The 18,172-nt window shown below is 35.9% G+C and overlaps 1 protein-coding gene across 1 annotated transcript in view; it reads left to right on the forward strand.

Moving 5' to 3' along the window:
- ADGRV1 (adhesion G protein-coupled receptor V1) overlaps window positions 1–18,172 on the forward strand; it is a 312,242-nt gene that overhangs the window by 22,306 nt on the left and 271,764 nt on the right. The window contains exons 5-12 of the mRNA XM_026866507.1: window positions 4,149–4,333; window positions 6,112–6,261; window positions 7,337–7,432; window positions 8,486–8,590; window positions 10,056–10,169; window positions 13,256–13,821; window positions 15,086–15,356; window positions 16,690–17,019. Coding sequence (XP_026722308.1) covers window positions 4,149–4,333; window positions 6,112–6,261; window positions 7,337–7,432; window positions 8,486–8,590; window positions 10,056–10,169; window positions 13,256–13,821; window positions 15,086–15,356; window positions 16,690–17,019 — 1,817 coding nt within the window. The remainder of the gene's footprint in view (window positions 1–4,148; window positions 4,334–6,111; window positions 6,262–7,336; window positions 7,433–8,485; window positions 8,591–10,055; window positions 10,170–13,255; window positions 13,822–15,085; window positions 15,357–16,689; window positions 17,020–18,172) is intronic.

Raw genomic sequence — 18,172 nt, forward strand, 5'->3', positions numbered from 1 at the left:
GGTGCTGCCCCAGCTACCTGCTTGCTTCTGCTCCCGAGCAGCAGTGGCAACTCTGAGGTACATTAATCCCTCATTCCACCTCCTTTGTGAGGAACTCCCCTCCCTGTTGCCATTCTCCATTCCATATCTGGTGTTTTACACTCATTTCAGATTTGGAACCTTTCACAGCCCTTTCCCTTCCTGACCTCTCCATGTGCTGCTAGTCTGTAGGTTCCCTCACCCTCCAATGAAAACAGCCAGAAGATCTTTTCATCCTTTAGGAGTTTGATTTATTAGGCACAGAAGCCAGTGTAAAAATCTGCAGAAAAATATCACTCCTTCTTTATGAACTTTACCTTCATCTGAAATTTGTTCCTGAAACTGAGTGGAAAAAAGTAAACTAATACCAGTGATCCATCAGTTACGAGAAATGCCAGTTTCATAAGGCTACCTCTCCTTGGCTCCAGCTGGGCAATAGATTGAAATGGTATTCCTCGGATCATTTGTGACATGACTGTGGAAATTACTGTGTGGAATCAGCGTATGCTGTGCTGGGCTCTACACGAGTGTTCTGTGTTTTCAGGGGAAACACAAACGCACTTCAGAGAGCCATAAAAGACTAAAAGAAAACGTTAGTTAGGGTGGGTGCATGACTCAGAATTCTGAATTCTGAGTCGCTTTTTTTTTTTTTTTAATCGTATGACTGAAAAATGTGATATTTAGGCTCTTAAGATTCTTTAATAGCATTAAAATGTCCGGATAACTTTTTGAGAGATTCGTTTTTTGTTGTTCTTGATGCCAGAAACTTTTATAATAAAACCCTTAACAAACATCACCTAAGCCACAGTACATAACATTGCTTTAAACTGATAGTACAAATCATTATTCAAAATGGTTTTAGTCAGAACATAGTAACAGAATAGTTGGTCTGTTGACTTGTACGTACTCTGAAGATATATAATACTCCGTTGCTTGTTGGTGTTTCAGAAACATTTAAATGACTTTGGATCATTAATCTATTTTAAATCCTGACTGAATATCCTGCATTGAGAGAACTGAACTCAGTTATATTTGGCTGAAACAGCGGGGAGTATTTGGTTCACCAAACATGTAGTTTACCAAAATTTAGCAGTCAACAAGGACTAGAGTTTCAGCTTCATTAGGAAAAAAACCCCTAAACCTCACAAAGATATACTGGGGTGACAGAGGTGGGGAAGGGTTGTCTTTTAGTCCCTGATCTAAAGGCGTTTGCTGAACTTTATGCAATGCAGTTAATGAGGAACAAATTGTGTTCCCATATAAATTAATGTAGGACTTTAGTGTACAAAGTGAGTTCATATTTAACAGAGTAAAATACTGTGACCAGTAATACATTTTCAGCTATTTAAATAAATTTGTTCTGCATTCTCTGAGTCTTGATCTATGCTATTTTTTACTATATTACATAAATATTTTAAAATAATAACGATTTTCAAAGTTGAGTTTATATAAACAGAGTAAAAACTACTTTTGGCAGGCCGTGCAAAGTAAATCTTAGTACAAATAATGTAACAAGGAAGAATACACACCAGCTAAATAATTGATGGTATGATTGTGAAACTTCTCTTGTTCCACAGAAGTAATCCTATAGTTTTAGAATGCTCTCTAGTAGAAGTAATAGAATTCAAGTAATTCTAAACTTTGTAATCTTGCCCTCAAGGATCATGTTTTCAGTATTATTTACTAGAAGCATGTACCGTGGGAAGATATTTGTGAAGCCTATGACAAGGTAACAGCTGAAGCTAAAAGGTCAACAAATTCCTCAGTTTAGTATGGATGATGCCTGCATCTGCAGACAGTGTAATTGTCTCAGAGTTTACAAAGGTTAGACAACTGTTCTCTTTCCAGCTTGAAGGCTTGTATTCTTCAGAGCAGTTCTACATAAAAACAACAAAAGCAACTCGCAAGTTAGTAGTCAACTTTGGAATTGCTGACAGTTTTAAATCCCATGGGTTTTTTTTATGTATTTATATATTTATATATTTATATATTTATATATTTATATATTTATATATAAATATATTTATATATTTATATTTATATTTTATATTTACTTTCTACTTTAAGCTTTTTCTGCACCAGAATTATTAAGTAGATAGATATGTAGGAAGCAAGCGTTGTTCCTGAAAGTCTGTTACACATTGAATTCTCAATAAGAGCGATGGATATCTTTGGAGGACTGTGTTCATGGTAATAAAAATTTACAGCAATGTTAAGTTCTACAGCAAAATTATTTTACTGCTAGAAATTTGCTAGAAATAACGAAACATTGTTCAAATAAGTTGTAAAATGGATAGTTGTTTTCACAGGGAAAATGGTTAGTCCTGATGTTTTTTTGCACTTTTGTTGCTCACCTCTTCCCTCTGAGATGTTTGGTAGAGCTAGGTGAATATTTTACTACAAGTAATTAAAATTGGCTAATTTTGTCATTCCACCAGTCTTTGCTTGTAGGAATTCTGAGAGACACTGTCAGTTTTATTGACTGTACTTCCAATTTATTTGATGTCATGTCTGTGGATAATTTTTGTTCTTTAACTTGCCTGAAAGCAGTTTATTTCATGTCCTCACAACATAAAATTAACCCTTGCCCAGACAGAATTTATTGTAAGATGACTCAAAGTCTTAAAGTCTTTCTGAAGCTGTGTTAATTTTAGTGATCTGAAGGCTATCTTATTCTCTGATCAGTGCAAAATTAAAGCTACCTGACTGAGTACATAAAACACTCAGAGTCTGCACTGGACTTCAAGTCACTGTATTCTGATTACAAATTTGGCACACACTTTGGAAAAATATGTTTCAGTATACACATGACGTTTTCTGTTTCAGTGATCATTTATGACTAAATATTAATTTACTGTCACTCATAAGTAATGAAAACAAGTGCTTTGCAAGCATGGCTGATCTTAAATGTTATTGATATGCAAATATTAATGTAATATGTCCTGCACAGTTTATCCAACCATAATTGACCAGATTTGTCATAGCACTCCGAAGTATAATTTTAGCAAAGTGAAATTTTATTTACATGTGCAATTACAAAATTATTGTTGGTATAATTTGTACAGAAATTTTAAAAAGTAACATTATAAAATAGTGACTACAGATTAAAATAAACTTCCTGAAAGAATGAATTCCATTAAAAATCGATGCTGTAATGCTGTTTAGTGTTTAGAGCACAACTTTGTTCTCGTGGCTTGTTAAAAAATTTCTCAGATCCCTATGACAGGAATCTGCTTCGTCCAAGTTCTCCCCTCTGGTCAGCACTGTACACCATGAGAGTCTGATTAACATAGCAGCTGTTTCCAATTTGTTGTGCCAGAGCCTCGTAAAAACGTGTCTCTCACAGTATCAACACCTGATGACTCTACTAAACTTGTATTTTACATTACATAACTAGACTCTGATGTAAGAGAAATACACCACCTTAGTTTTAAGTTGTCTTACCCTAACATTAAAGTAAACTAGACATTGTGCAGAAACAAATAAAAATAAAGGTCTGGCTGTACAAAGGTTACAATGGCATTAAAATGTGCCACAGTGATTCTTCATGACAAGAAAACATGAAAGAATCACGGGATAAGAGAAGCAGTGAAAAGAATCTCGACTAAATATGCAAATATTTAAGAACATTTCATGGTCCATAAGTTGCCAGAAGATAGTCTATGAGATGGCTGCAAGCATCCAACCCTTCACCCTTCATGCCAATTCATGTTTATTTCTAAAGAGAATCAAGAGAGCAAATAAAGTGGAAATAAAACTGTCAGCCTTTAAGCTAATTATTTCTTGGTTGACAATGGAAACAATTGTGGAAATGTTGTCATTTTTCCTTAAGAAAAGTTACTTTCTTTCTTGAAAGTTTTCCTCCGCTTGAAAAAAGTTGATAAATACTGTCTAGAAAATCACTAGATGAAAATTATGAAGATGGAATTAGATGTAGATGGTAATTACATTATCTGACTTGATTATAGCTGAGATCTGTGCATGTTTTCATCTAATTTCTGAAGCTCACAAGATAGTCACCACATCTGAAGGGCTAAGAAGGGTTGACTGGATGGGTAAGGTCAACCAGGAATGTTTTATGTGTTTTAGACTCGCAATTTATTTTTAATTGTTCTTTTCTTTTTCTATAGGGATGCCCTCTGCTTTTTTACTAGTTTATTTGCTTTTAGCGTTACTCATTCATTTCGCATCTGGAGAAACAGAAGTGAGGTTCAGCGGACAAACAGAATTTGTAGTTAATGAAACAAGCACAACTGTTATACGTCTTGTAATTGAGAGGACAGGGAAGCCTGCTAACATCACAGCGATTGTGTCGGTAAGAAACTATGACAGTTATATTCTCAGTAAATATTAATATCTTTCTGAAGTTTTGAATGTTGCCTGTTTTTATCAAGCCAGTGAAAAGGAGGGTGGTATTTCACTGAGACAATACTTCTCTCTGAAGACGCAGCAGCTAGTTTCTGTAACTGAATAAATCCCTGCTGGCTGCATCAGTAGTTTCAAAATAAAGGTATAAACATCTCCACAGTGAGCCAGCTCCTACTGCTCAAGCAGAAGTCCAAACTGGTTTAATTTTAATTGTGGCTATGAGCTCATACTGAAAATGTGGGTATATAACATTTTTTTCCTCTTTTAGATTACTGTAGAACCAGCAATTTAACAGCTACTCCACTGTTTAAGTCGGATTTCCATATGAATTTTAAAAATTACATTGTTCACTTGGAGATCAGTTAGTGGTTTTACATTATTTCCCGTATTTCTTAGCTGTTACTAACTAGGATCTCAATTCCCTTTAAAAGTTTAAACCCCTTAGAGTATGCTATACCATATGTGTATGGAGTAAGATGATATGTGGTATGAGTACTACAAGAGAACACGCAGTGTGCTAGTGAAGATGTGCTGCTTAGGAGTTTCTACAGTCTGTAGACAAAAGAAATGATCTCTTTCTGCACAATATTTATTCTCCTGTAACTAAATATGAAAAATATATGTCTTAGAAGTTACATGAAATAGCAATTGACCTGCAGGGATTTCACACGTTATTAACATCTGAAGAGAAGATCTTGAGAAAATATGATTGTACTTTGAAACTAGTGCTCTTTACTGGTGTAGCAAGCTGAGCAACTTAGCACCCTTGTTAAGGACCTGAAACTCCTAAATTTGTTTCTAGCATGAATATATTAATCATCTCTTCTAGGAAGATGTTTTAGCCTGTTTTTGTAAGAGCTTTTTTGGTTAAGCCTAATGTTGGCTCATATACATAAAAAGTAGTTGCCTGTATGTCCAGCGATAGGTGAGAGCTGCAAAAATACCTTCCTTACTTTGTTTTCTCTTCACTGAACTTCTAATTTCACTGTTCTCGAACAAAGAATAACCTTTTCCACAATGGTTTATTCAGACATTTAGTGCTTATGAGGATGGTAATTTCAGGTGTGGCAGCTATGATGGTTCAGCTGCTTTTCTCCATTTAGTCTCAGCTTCCAACTGTAAACTTAACCTAGACCTGTTGCTGTCCTGATACTACTGCCCTTGTAATCTCTCTTCTAACCACTTTACTTAACAGTAGAATCAGTGGGATTTTCTTTTGTTGACTGAAATGAACACAGGGCTCTTCGTTACAGAAGACTTTGTCTTTCCAACTTTGGTAATCAAAATGGTAAACTAAGTCAAACTCCCAGGCTCCTTCTTGTCCCCAGAGTGAGACAGGAAGGCGGAGGGCAGTTAAGGTAAGTTTGATTCAGGTCGGGTGTTGTGAGGTATACAGATCTCTGCTAGGAATAGCTTTTCTGCTGAAAAACTGGTCATACGGCGCATTACTCAGAAGATACCCAGTTACAAGGAAGACAGTCATAAATGGCTCTGAATAAAGTATTGGGTTATTTTGGTTTGGGTTTTTTTGCTGGTTACTCAGCACAGATGCAAGGGGCTATGATCTATACCTTCTGTCTAGAAGTTAACTGTATGACAGCAGGGGAAACTGCGGGAAGAATTCTGTGCAAAGAGTGTATGAAGTGTGTTAAATGTGTCCAGAATAATATTATAGAAGGCAGTGGGGGAAGAAGAAGATGGCATTCGGTTGTGTATTTATTGCAGATTGATGGCGAAAACACAGGAGATTTTTTTGACACATACGCAGCTGCATTTATACCCGACACAGAAACAAACCGAACGGTGTATATATCTGTCTGTGATGATGATCTTCCAGAGGCTGACGAGACATTCACGTTTTACTTGACGCTACTAGTAAGTCTCAATTTTTCAATTTCTCTGCACCCCAGTGGGTGATCTGACAGAAGTGACTGGTGTTCCGTGGATTGCGGTGTAGTTGTACTGCTTGTCGGTCTGAATCCTGATAGGTAAGAACTAAAATCTGGAGGCGAGCCAGGATGGCGCTGACTGCTCTTTAGGAGGTTTTGCCATCCCTGTGGGTGTCTCTGTGTGAGGTTGCTGTGCAGCGTAGACATAGTCTGACACTTCAGCAGCCACTGCGTTCAGCTGTGGACGTTTGGTGGTGTAGCAGAGCCCAGAAGAGGTAGATTGTGAAGAGACTCTCAGCCTGTCCTGTTTTCCTGCATAGATCGTACCTGTAAGAGAGGGTGGAAGTAGCAAAAGAAAGAGGATGACTTCCAAGTCCTCCAAAAACAGAGGGTAAATGAGACTTACCTAAAACCAACCCATTTTTTAAATACTTATTCAATGTCTCTTCATACTGTTCTGTCTCACAGAGAGCGGTTCACATTCACTTTTTTAGATAGGAGTTCATGACTAAGTTTGATGTCAGTTGAGTAAAGATAAACTTTGTACTTTGTTGCCACTTATTACACATCTTGGGACATTTGCAGTGAATATAAAAATTCATATTTTCCCTCCCTTCTTCCTTTGATTTGTAAATGTAGCTCATTTTTACAACACTAAAAATTTGGTTCCTTTAGCTGATAGCTCAGTATAATAGCTTCACAGTTTCTTTTATACAAAAGTTAAGAAAAAAAGAACAGCTTTGGAGCTCCTGGCATGGTGTTACATGCTTCATACCTAGTTCCCTAGTGCTATGGTGTCATTAATGGATTGCTAAACTATGATTAATAATTTAGAAAGTTTCTTTCAAGCACTTTGTTGTTGACTGTATGCAGTGTATTTCCTCTGTAAGATTGATTTTGGTGCATTCTATTGCTCTAAGCAATTTTCACTGTAATATATAATGAGAAGACATACATCTTGTTATAGGCTAATATTTACTCTTAAAAAGACAGCAAAATCAAAATGTGTGTTTTTTGCCTGTTACCATACTTAACATCTTATTTTGTTTTGTTAATTTTAGAAACCATCCGCAACGATAAAGCTTGGCTCACCCAAATCTGTCACTGTAACAATCTTATCAAATGACAATGCCTTTGGAATAATTTCCTTTAACATGGTATGGCTTTTTATATGGTATATGTGAAAATTTTAGAAAACATAAAAGTGAAACTGTCAGAGATGCTGGTTAGTTATTCAACTGAATCCCTTGAAAACTGATTCTGAGTTACACCTTTGAAAAGATCTCTAGAGGTAATTCATACATATGTATGTAATTGACACATGTAGACAGCTTTAATACTTCTATATGCTTTTAGGTGTTAAGACACAGACTTGAGACCTTCGCGCTTAGATGAATATCTGTGTTGCTCGTCCTAATATAAAAATTTTTAAAGCTGTTCCGTCCCACTTCCCCTCATCTGTAAGTCAGGATCTAAAGATTGTAGGGAAGAAGTGAGGACTAATACCACAGGAAAGTTGAAGATGTGATTTGGAAATCTTGAGGATATATACTTTTTCCCATCTTTAGTGAGCAATTTTATACTTTTGAGCTGAGAGAACAGCATCATGATGCACTGTACGCTGCCTTCTGTGGTAAGACACTGGTGTGACGCTAGTGGCGTGGAGGATATCTGCAATAATACGGTTTGTGTTAGGAGAAAGAGAAACCATGCCTCTTCCTAGAGGACATCCCTGAAAAAGCACGAGAACATGAGAAATTTTTAGCACCACAGTACTAAGCCATGCTCCTCCCTGAATTGGTGTAATTCTTTGAAATCTTTTAGCTACAACAGTTTGATAGACAGAGTCCATTTATAGCTGGTTATTTAATAAATGACTTTTTAATGGAGAAAAATCTATTTTCAGTGGGGTTAGGAGCTCCTATAAATACCACTGCTAATGTGCCAGGGCTTTGTGTATATTGACTACATTAATTTAGACAAAACCAAAACACTCTACTTGCATAATTTATAATTTTTTAATCTGAAATTTTTTGAGCTCTTTATTAGCTGAACTAATTGGTTGCTAGGAAATGTATGCCATCAGTGGACTGGTTTGCAGATTGGATTAATTTGTCTGTGGGAGTTTGGTATTTCTATGGTAACAGTTTCTTCCTCTGCTGTGATATTTGATCTGTGCCTGATTGCCTGTCCCTTTTCTTCCTCATTAGTCTGCCTTAATCACAGTGAATGAGCCCAGGGGCAGAAATGAGTTTGTGCCTCTCACTCTAATTAGGGAGAGAGGAACCTATGGGACGGTCATCGTAACTTTTGAGGTGAGTTTATCAAAAAAGCTTCATACCTTAATCTGTTGGATGAAACTGTGAGGCCATAATTGTAATTTATCACAGTGTTTATAAAATTGAAAGAGGAACAGAATACCTATGTCTACATTTGTTAAATCTGTTTCATAAAATGGAAAGATACAACCTGTCAACTGGAAAATACTTTAATTATCTGACTGTTTAATTTCAGAAAAAATGAAGAGATACTAAAGAAAAATTAGTATCCTCTGTCATTTAGGAAGATATTTGAGGCAGCATTAATTGGCATTCTTAGTAAAAAATATGTATTACATGTGTGAAAATGTGTTATTTTATATTTCTTCAAAATTTATCTATATTTTACTAATAAGCATCTGAGCGAGTCTTTAATGCTTGTGCCAATTTTGAACATACAGAGCTCAGTATTTAGTGAAATCCTTTATCTGTCAGACTGCAGTTTGAATTCTGAGGAAATTAAACCTTTCAGGATAATTACTCATGTTGAATATTTAGGCCGTTATTTTATGTACTTGATTTCAATGTGATATAGTTATTCCCTTTATTGTTTGGTGGGGTTTTTTTTGTTTGTTTGTTTGTTTGTTTGTTTTCCCTCGATATCAGATTCTATTGCATACCTTAAAATTACATATAAATTCTTTCATATGGATATTTCTTTATCAGTTGTCTGGCTTATATCGCCTCATATGTCATCAAGGGTTTAATCTAGACCTGTCAAAATCTCAAAAGATTTGTACTGCGTTTTACTGCATACTAAATAGAATCTGTATAGTTAATGTATAGAATCGGATTCACTGTGTAATTTATTGCAGATCTTGGGGGGGTTTTTTAAGGCTCAGTAAATTTTACTATCTGGACAATTAATCAGGTCCATCTCACAGTGTAGTTTATATACATTTTATATATGTGTGTATATATAATATAGTATATATATTATTATATATATATGTATAAATTATATATAATTTACAACATTGTTTAAAAAATCCCAACATATTGCCTCCAAGGGTCTTCTTAGTCTTTTCAGCTTTAGTATTAACTGTAATTTCCTTAATATCACGGGTCAAGATAAAAACGACACAAAACCAGTAACTGCTCTTCTTTTATCTTGGAATCTAATATGAAATATTAGTGATTTAAATTAAATTAGAATGCATATCCTTTCTGTTATGTAAAAGAGTCAGTTATACATCAGTAGATACCAGAGTCCTCATAGGTCTCTACGGAAGGAGTTTTCTTTTTCTGGCAATGCATCATTTCTTCAGAGTGGTTACTCTGACTTACTCCATCTGCCAAAAAAGAGCAGATTTTCACAACTGAATGCGTGTGCCTGTGAGCAGGAGATGACTGAACAGTCGTTTGTTATGTGTGTCACAAACTGTATATTGATTATTGTACTTTTATTCGATTAGTACTCCTGTTTTATATATTTCTTATTGCAAAAATCAATTTTTTGCAGATAGAAGATGGACCAAACCCAGCCGAAGAAGACTTAAGTCCAGCTAGGGGTAATATTACATTTACCCCTGGGAGATCAATGCTGATTTATAATTTAACAGTGCTTGATGATGAGGTAAGAACAAGCCGACTTCATTTTTGGTTTGTTTATGTAGAAGGTTGACTGCTCTTCTGGAGAGACTTGGAGTAGTAAGTCACAAAAATGCTGGGTTTAAATGAGGTTAAAAGCGTTTCTACTTAATAAAGCGTTGTTAAATTTTGGCTCTGTGGGCTCTCATTTTTACTCCTTCTAATGCTATCTCTGTAATTCTCATCAGTGAATATTTTTAGTTTCTGAACATATCCTGGCTGCTCTGGCTAGACTTGTTAGGTGCTGCTGCAGTAAATGTATAAACAATCAGGAAAGCATTATACTTTTTTTTTTTTTTTTTCAGATGGAATACAGAGGTCCTTGTTGTATGGCCAAGGATGATGTTCTTGAACTATATATAGGTTTATCTATTAGTCTGTTCTTTCCATATTTAACATTTCTGTATTTCTTTTTAAAAGTGCTCTGCTTGCTTCTGATTGTCTACCTTGCAAAATCAGGCTATGTTTGCATCATGAACTCAGGCTTTATTTCTGTCTTTATTAATTGTTTAAGCAAAAAGAACCTAATTATAACATTGCTTACATGATGCAGTTTTGATTACATCCTCAGTGATGCCTGTGCAGTTCTTCTGCTTTCAGTTAAAGGTGCATAAGAATCCAATTTACTCTTTGTTAATTTTGTTGGCTCTCCCTCGTGTGAAGAGCAGACATGTTATGTTTGCCACTAAAGTACGAATGCAACTGAATTGAATATTCACAGGGAAAAGATAGATTGACAAATTTTGTATGGTTTTATATAGATATGTTTCAAGATAGAAACGTATTTTTTAAAAATACTAAAAATAGATAAGATTCCTAGACGGCAATCTTGTGAAGAGCATAACCGTTATGTGATAATTAAAAATTTACAATTTTTAGATTGGTCTTTCAGAAGAAGATGTTTCTATGTTGTGAGCCTTTCTTTCTGCGTCAGAGTAAACAAAACATAGTCTTCTACTTTTCAATCTGTTATTTTCATTTTTCCTACGCTTTTTTTCTTGTGGTGTTTGTTTTTTTTTGTTTTGTTTTGTAATTTATAATGGGACTGAGAGGGAAAATAGAGATACCAAAATAAGTAAATATGGAAATTCACAAGAAAAAAATAACAAAAAAGTGCCTCCCTCAGAGATGAGCAACTTTAAAGCAATTTTTTTTTTTTCATATTTCTGTTAGCTTATACACAGAAATAAATCATTAGGCTTTTGGGGAGGGTGTGGGGTTTTTTTCCTCTGAGAAATACTCTGTTTCTCAGAATTTAGTCTGTATAACTGTGGCTGGTCCACTCAGTTAAAGTCTTCAACAGGCATACATGAAAGGTTAATTTTGAGTTAAAAAATCTTTATTGATGCTGATGGAATTCACAAGAATCCAGTGTTATTCTCAGAACTTAGTTTGAGCTTTTAGGGTCTGAATTGAAGAAAAACAACGCAACAAGTATTTTTTTGAGTGGAGTAACCCTTTTCCTGCAGAAATTTGGGGACTGCAGATCTGATCACAGCACTACATTTGCAGTAATTTTATTGTATACATTTCCTTTTTTAGTGAGCAATAATGAAAACTTTGTTAAGAGAAAATGAAAGAGGCGAGGCAGCACTGGAAATCTTTTATAGTGTTGTCTTTGAAGTTTGACTGGGACTTTTACAGATCAATCACGATGCCATTAAGAAGTCAAGAATGTGACATTTATATGAGATACTAAGATGTAAACTACAACTACAATTGTGGATACATCTTGGCTCTCACCTAAATGTTATGTTTTTATGCTGCACGATTGTATATTAATCAGTGAACTAAATAAAACATAAGTTAACATCTATTCTAATAAGGTAAAATGATTGTGTTTTGTCTCAGTATAGGACAGAGGTGACTGAGAGCTTCCAGATCTCACGTTGACAAAAAAACCTGCAGCAGTCAACAATATTATACAAGTTTAAGTGCCACAAGCCAAACAAGGGACAGAATTGGCATCAGCTGTAAAGGCAACTGCGTGCCCACTCTTTCAGTCCTCGAAAAGGATCTGAGGGTGGCCAATTAACAAATGAGTGTGAAAGAGAAGAAATATTGGACAGCAGGGTTTTCAGAACTTTTTTAGCTCAGTGATCAAAAGTGCATGAAAAGAATTTGTCAACTTTATAACAGAGTATCACCCTTAGCAAAAAATAATTTTGTCCTCACAGAATACCAGTCTCCAGGAGTCCGCAGCTAGAATGAGATGCAAAGATCATAAATAATTTTAAAATATTTACTTTCTACCTATATATATTAATAAAATAGTCATATTTTTCAGTTAAACAGGTTTAGAAAATCAGGATTTCGGGAATAAAATGTAGCAATATAAAGCAAAAATCTCATCCTTAGGTTCATTAATTTATGCTTTATAAGCCGTTCTTTTGTCTTGCTGCATCAGGTATGGGAGAAGAAATAGCTAAAACTAAATTGTAGTTCTAATCAGTCATTTTGTAGAAGTGCCAAAGCCTAAATAATTTTTAAGCACCGGAAAACACTTTCTCAGATCTGTGACAGAAATTTTCTTTGGGGATGTGTGTCTGTCTGAACATACGAAGTGTTCCTTTTCCATTTGTATACGAACAGATGGGCCGAGGTAGGTTGTGTCCATAAGTTGTTCCTATATTCTCTCAGGCATCCATAGAGGTCAGTCAGTATGAATATCAGAAAATCAAGATGTAAATCTAAATAACTGGGAAGAATGTTTCCAAATAAAGATGGCTTCCTAAAGCAGAATTTGGATCTCCTCATAGTCTTAAATTGGAAAGATCCAGCCTTTTCTGGTTCTTGCCTGTTTTTGTTTTGCTTTTGTTTGGCTTTCTGCCGTTCCATATTGCCAGAGCAAGAAGTTTGTTTTAGAAAATGGAAACGTTCAATTTTGAGAAGGTATTTTCAACCAAAGTTAAAAGTGAGACTTCGCTCCTGTTTGTTTTAGCATGAAATGAATTGTCAAGTTTGTGTTATTTTCCCTTTTCCGTCAAATGTATAAAACATATTTCTCAATAAGAGTGTTCTGCATGTATTTGAAATATTACTTACACCCAGCTGCTAATACTGTTTTTCCAGATACCTGAAAATGACGAATTGTTCGTTGTTCATCTGAAGAGCGTGGAAGGAGGAGCTGAAATCAACCACACAAAAGATTCTGTTCAGATTAATATTAAGAAAAATGACAGTCCTGTGCGTTTTGTTCAGAGTGCTTATATGGTGCCTGAGGAAGTTGGTGTGGTGACAATTCAAGTGGTTCGTGGTAAGGATGTCAGTGGAAGATTAGTTGGACCTGATGAACATGAAGTCTCTGTCAGTTACGCCATCATAACGGGGAATTCAACAGCACACGCGCAGCCTAACGTAGACTTCCTAGATCTACAGCCAAATACAACTATTGTCTTCCCACCTCTAGTTCATGAAACACATCTGAAATTTAAGATCCTCGATGATGCCATACCAGAAATTGCTGAGACCTTTCAGATTATGCTTCTTAAAGACACTTTGCAGGGAGATGCTGTTTTGGTTAATCCATCAGTTGTTCATGTCACCATCCAACCGAATGATAAACCCTATGGGGTACTGTCAATCAACAGTATCCTGTTTGCTCAGACTGTTATCATTGATGAAGACCAAATTTCAAGGTACTGCAGATCTTCAAAACTCGTATCCAAACCATTTAAGAGATTTGTTTGGTACTGTTAAGCATCCTTAGTATTTCACTGAAAATACTTATAAAATCACTACTGAAAATATAATGTAGAAATCACTTACTGTATTTTTATTATTATCAAACATATCTACAAAGATTTCAAGGAAGTGGGAATGTCTAATTATGCAGGAAGTATTTTAATATTTGTAAACTGTACATGAAAACTGTAAGTATTTAATCACATTGTCAGAATGTTGAAAAACCCTTAATCTGAAGGCAGAATCAATGAAGTTGTGATGCTGCCACACACCAGTTCATACAAGTGGGGAATATATTTCTGGCTTGTTTCCCTGGTAAATCTTTTTATTTACTAGATATATAAAATAAAAAAAAAAAAAAAAAAAAAAAAAAAAAGTTGTTGAGTATCTCCCATGAAATACTTACCCAAAACTTAAAAATAAGTTAAATATTTGTAATTTTAGAGAGGTGAAAATGAAAGCTCTGTAGAAATCTTACAGGCAGGACCGATACACAATACTGAGAGTCTCAATAAAAATGTCCACTGCTAGCTACTGATAGTAGTTCATCCCCGGAGAAACAGGTGATACATGAAGCCATCATACTACAAGCAATTTTGAAATAATATTTTGTAGTATGTATAGCCCAGCACTTCAGTATTCATCTTCATTTCCTATACACTTTAAAGAAATCTTGCTTTCTACGTTTTTATAAATCATGATTCCCAAACGTTTTGTTGTAGTCACATGCTTGTCAGATGCAGGAAGTATGACATTCCCAGTATCACAAATGTCGTTAATATTTCAGTCCGGAAGCAAATAGCTGATTTGGAATAATTTAAATTTTCATGCCTGTCAACTGTATTTTGATATAGTTTATAAAATGGTGTAGGAAGTTAATAGAGAAAAGGTTTTCTGAAATCTGACATTTATTTCTCAAGACAAATGTAAAGCATGCCAAGTCTTCACTTCTCCGTATCTTTGGCTCTGTAAACAAAATAATTTCTAACAAATATCTTTAGAGGCATTACAGAGAGCTCATGAATAAGTGCTCTAAGAGAAGTCTTATATGTGTGTTATACCCTCACAGACTTTAAGCCCTGACTCAAATCTCAGTTGCAGCAGTTAACATTTATTCCACTTAAGTCAGTGTAAATATTTCAGGGAATTGATAGCCAATCAAGCCAATATTAATTATGATTTTATATTGAGGGTTTTTGTTTTGACTCAAAACCGTAGGTTTGAAGAGATCACGATTGTACGAAATGGTGGAACACATGGAAATGTTTCTGTTACCTGGGTTATAATCCGAAATAGCAGTGATCCTTCGCCTGTGACTGCAGACCTCGTTCCAGAGACTGGGGAGATATGTTTTGATCAAGGACAGATGCTGGTGACACTTCCTCTGAACATTATTGATGATGATATCCCAGAAGAGGCAGAGCCCTATCTTCTGAAACTCTTAGCTCATACAATACAAGGAGGTGCAGAAGTCAGTGAACCATCTGAGGTAAGTTTGCTTTTAGAATTTTTATGGAGAAGGTAATAATCATAGAGTCATAGAGTTATAGAATGATTTGGGTTCGAAGGGACCTTAAAGACCACCCAGTCCCACCCCCCTGTCCCGAGCAGGGCCACCTCCCACCAGCCCAGGTTGCCCAAAGCCCCGTCCAACCTGGCCTTGAACCCTTCCAGGGAGGGGGCAGCCACAGCTGCTCTGGGAAACCTGTGCCAGAGCCTCACCCCCTGCACAGGGGAGAATTTCGTCCTCACATCTAATCTAAATCTGCCCTCTTTCAGTTTAAAAGCATTTCCCCTCGTCCTATCCCTACATCACCAATCAAGAGTTCCCACCCTGTTCCTGCAGCCCCTTTCAGCCCTGGGGGCCGCTCTAAGGTCTCCCCGGAGCCTTCTCTCCTCCAGCTGAACCCCCCAACTCTCAGCCTGTCCTCACAGGGGGGGCTCCAGCCCCCCCAGCATCTCCGTGGCCTCCTCTGGCCCCGCTCCAGCAGGTCCGTGTCCTTCTGCTGTTGGTGCCCCAGAGCTGGACCCAGCCCTGCAGGGGGGTCTCACAGAGCGGAGCAGAGGAGGAATAATCAGTAATAATTAGAGACTCTACCAGTTCTGATAACATAGATTGATTGCCTAAACTGGCTAAAAGGTTTGGGGTTGATATAAATCAAACAAATTAATGAATATAATCTTAGTATATTGATCCATATCCAAAGTATTTGGCTTAGTATAGTACACAAACCCAGTTTTAGTACCGTATCATTCATCTTAGATTAGTCCCAACATATATATCATTGCCTAAGTGCTTGCTAAGAGAAGGCAGGAAAGATTTTTTTCACTTGCTCATTTGCTGTCTTAATGATTATTGGAATGTTCTACACAGAGTAACCAGAGGAAGGGTTGGTGATTAAGACTGTAACCTTTGAACTGTTAAAGAAAGGGTGGCTAGCATTGCTGACAGTTTGTGTCTTGAGTCGCTGCTTTGTCATTCTCTGAAGTGATTGGAATGAACTTGTTGAATAAAATGAAATTTTTCACAATCTGAAACATTTCTAAATTATTCACTTTGGCTGCTGAAGCAAAAAATCAGTTATTCAGAGCTCATGCTGGCACATGGATGATGCATAGTGGGAAAGTTGCCACTGTCAGTGCTGTGCTGCTTGTGTACAAAGAATACTTCGGGGCTGTCAGTCTGATTTCTTTCTTGAGTGCCAGCTCACTAAGGAGAAAAATGTATGGTGACAGTCAGGACATGCTTTTGTGAAAGCATGAAAACTATGGCATATAGTAACTGTAGCGTAGGGTGAGTGATGCTGTTTTCTCTTTTGCAGCTTCTGTTTTATATTCAGGACAGTGATGATGTTTATGGCCTCATAAGGTTTTATCCTTTGGAGAATCAGAAGATTGAAAGTAATCCAGCGGGACGCTTTTTATCCTTGAGTTTTGCAAGGGAGAGAGGAACAGTTGGAGACGTGCAGTTGGTTTATACTGCACTTTATATTCCAGCTGGAGCTCTGGATCCTGAGAGAGCGAAAGATGGCATTCTAAATATGTCTAGAAGAAGCATTCTCATGTTTCCAGAAGGAAAAACGCAAGATACTTTAAATATACCAATAAGAAATGATGCTTTTCTTCAAAATGGTGCTCATTTCCTCGTACAGGTATCTCAGTTGTGTTTTGGGGTGGTTTTTTAGCCTGTGTAATATAAAGGATATAATTTAGTAGTGGCTCCTTCCCTTTTAATTAATTTGAATGATCATACCTGTAAAAATTTTCTTATTTAGAGACAGCTTCCATAAATATGTCATAAAGAGCTTTATTCTTAATCATTATTTACTAATTACACCACTTAAAAAAATGCTGTTGTAACAGAATTCAGCTATTAATCATGGAATTTAACAAAATGAGGTCAGTGTTGCAGAAGTTAGTTACCTTTTGAGGTATGTTTCTCTGTGTACCCTTTGTCTTTCAGTATAACCAGATTAAGTTTCTTAAGGTTAAATTACAGAAGCATGACAAGTTTTAGAAATTTCAAGCAAGAAAATATGGATTAAAAAATAATCAAAACGTATTCCATTTATGAAGATGTTTGGCCAGAAAACTTCAAACGTGTTTCTTCCAGTTTTCCCTGTATATGCCCTTTTGGGTTTTTTCCTCTTTTTTTCTACTGGAATTTATAAGAAGGGAACTTTTAATTATCATTGATAATTAAAATTGGTTTAAAAAAAAAAAAACAAACACCAAACTGTATTTTTGACAGAAATCTGAATTTTCTGCAAAAATATTTAAAGAATTTCTACTTTCCAATTAAAGCTTTCATTTTTCACTAGAGGAAATCAAATTTGCTTACATTTTAGAAAGTTATTGTTCAGATATACTTCCATATACTGATATGGAAGATCCTGGGCATTGTAATCAGTATTTGCTATCCTTATTTTCTCATCTCCAGTTAAGATTACCCCATAATCCTTACTTCCTATGATTAACTATTGCTACTCTGGTCGTTTTAGATGATGTTCCCAGGTAGGAATCTCAATACACAGACAAAGGGATGACCTGGTGCACCTAAAGCGCAAATCATATTTCTAAGTTCCCTTTAATATTTTCATTTAAATTCAGATGTTGCTAGAGTTTTCAAAAGAAGACAATGTTAAATCCATCCATTTAAAATTTGCCAGGTTTTGTCTCTAACTTGTGGTCTACCAAAAATGTTCTGATTACTTCTGGGACCTTGAAAAGATTTCTTCCCTCCACCTCCTTCTCCCCACATTCTCTCTTAAAAAAAAAAAAAAAAAAAAAAAAAACTGTAATATG

The sequence above is a fragment of the Athene cunicularia genome (assembly GCF_003259725.1).
Source record: "Athene cunicularia isolate RWA chromosome Z unlocalized genomic scaffold, athCun1 chrZ_part3, whole genome shotgun sequence".
Taxonomy (NCBI): domain Eukaryota; kingdom Metazoa; phylum Chordata; class Aves; order Strigiformes; family Strigidae; genus Athene; species Athene cunicularia.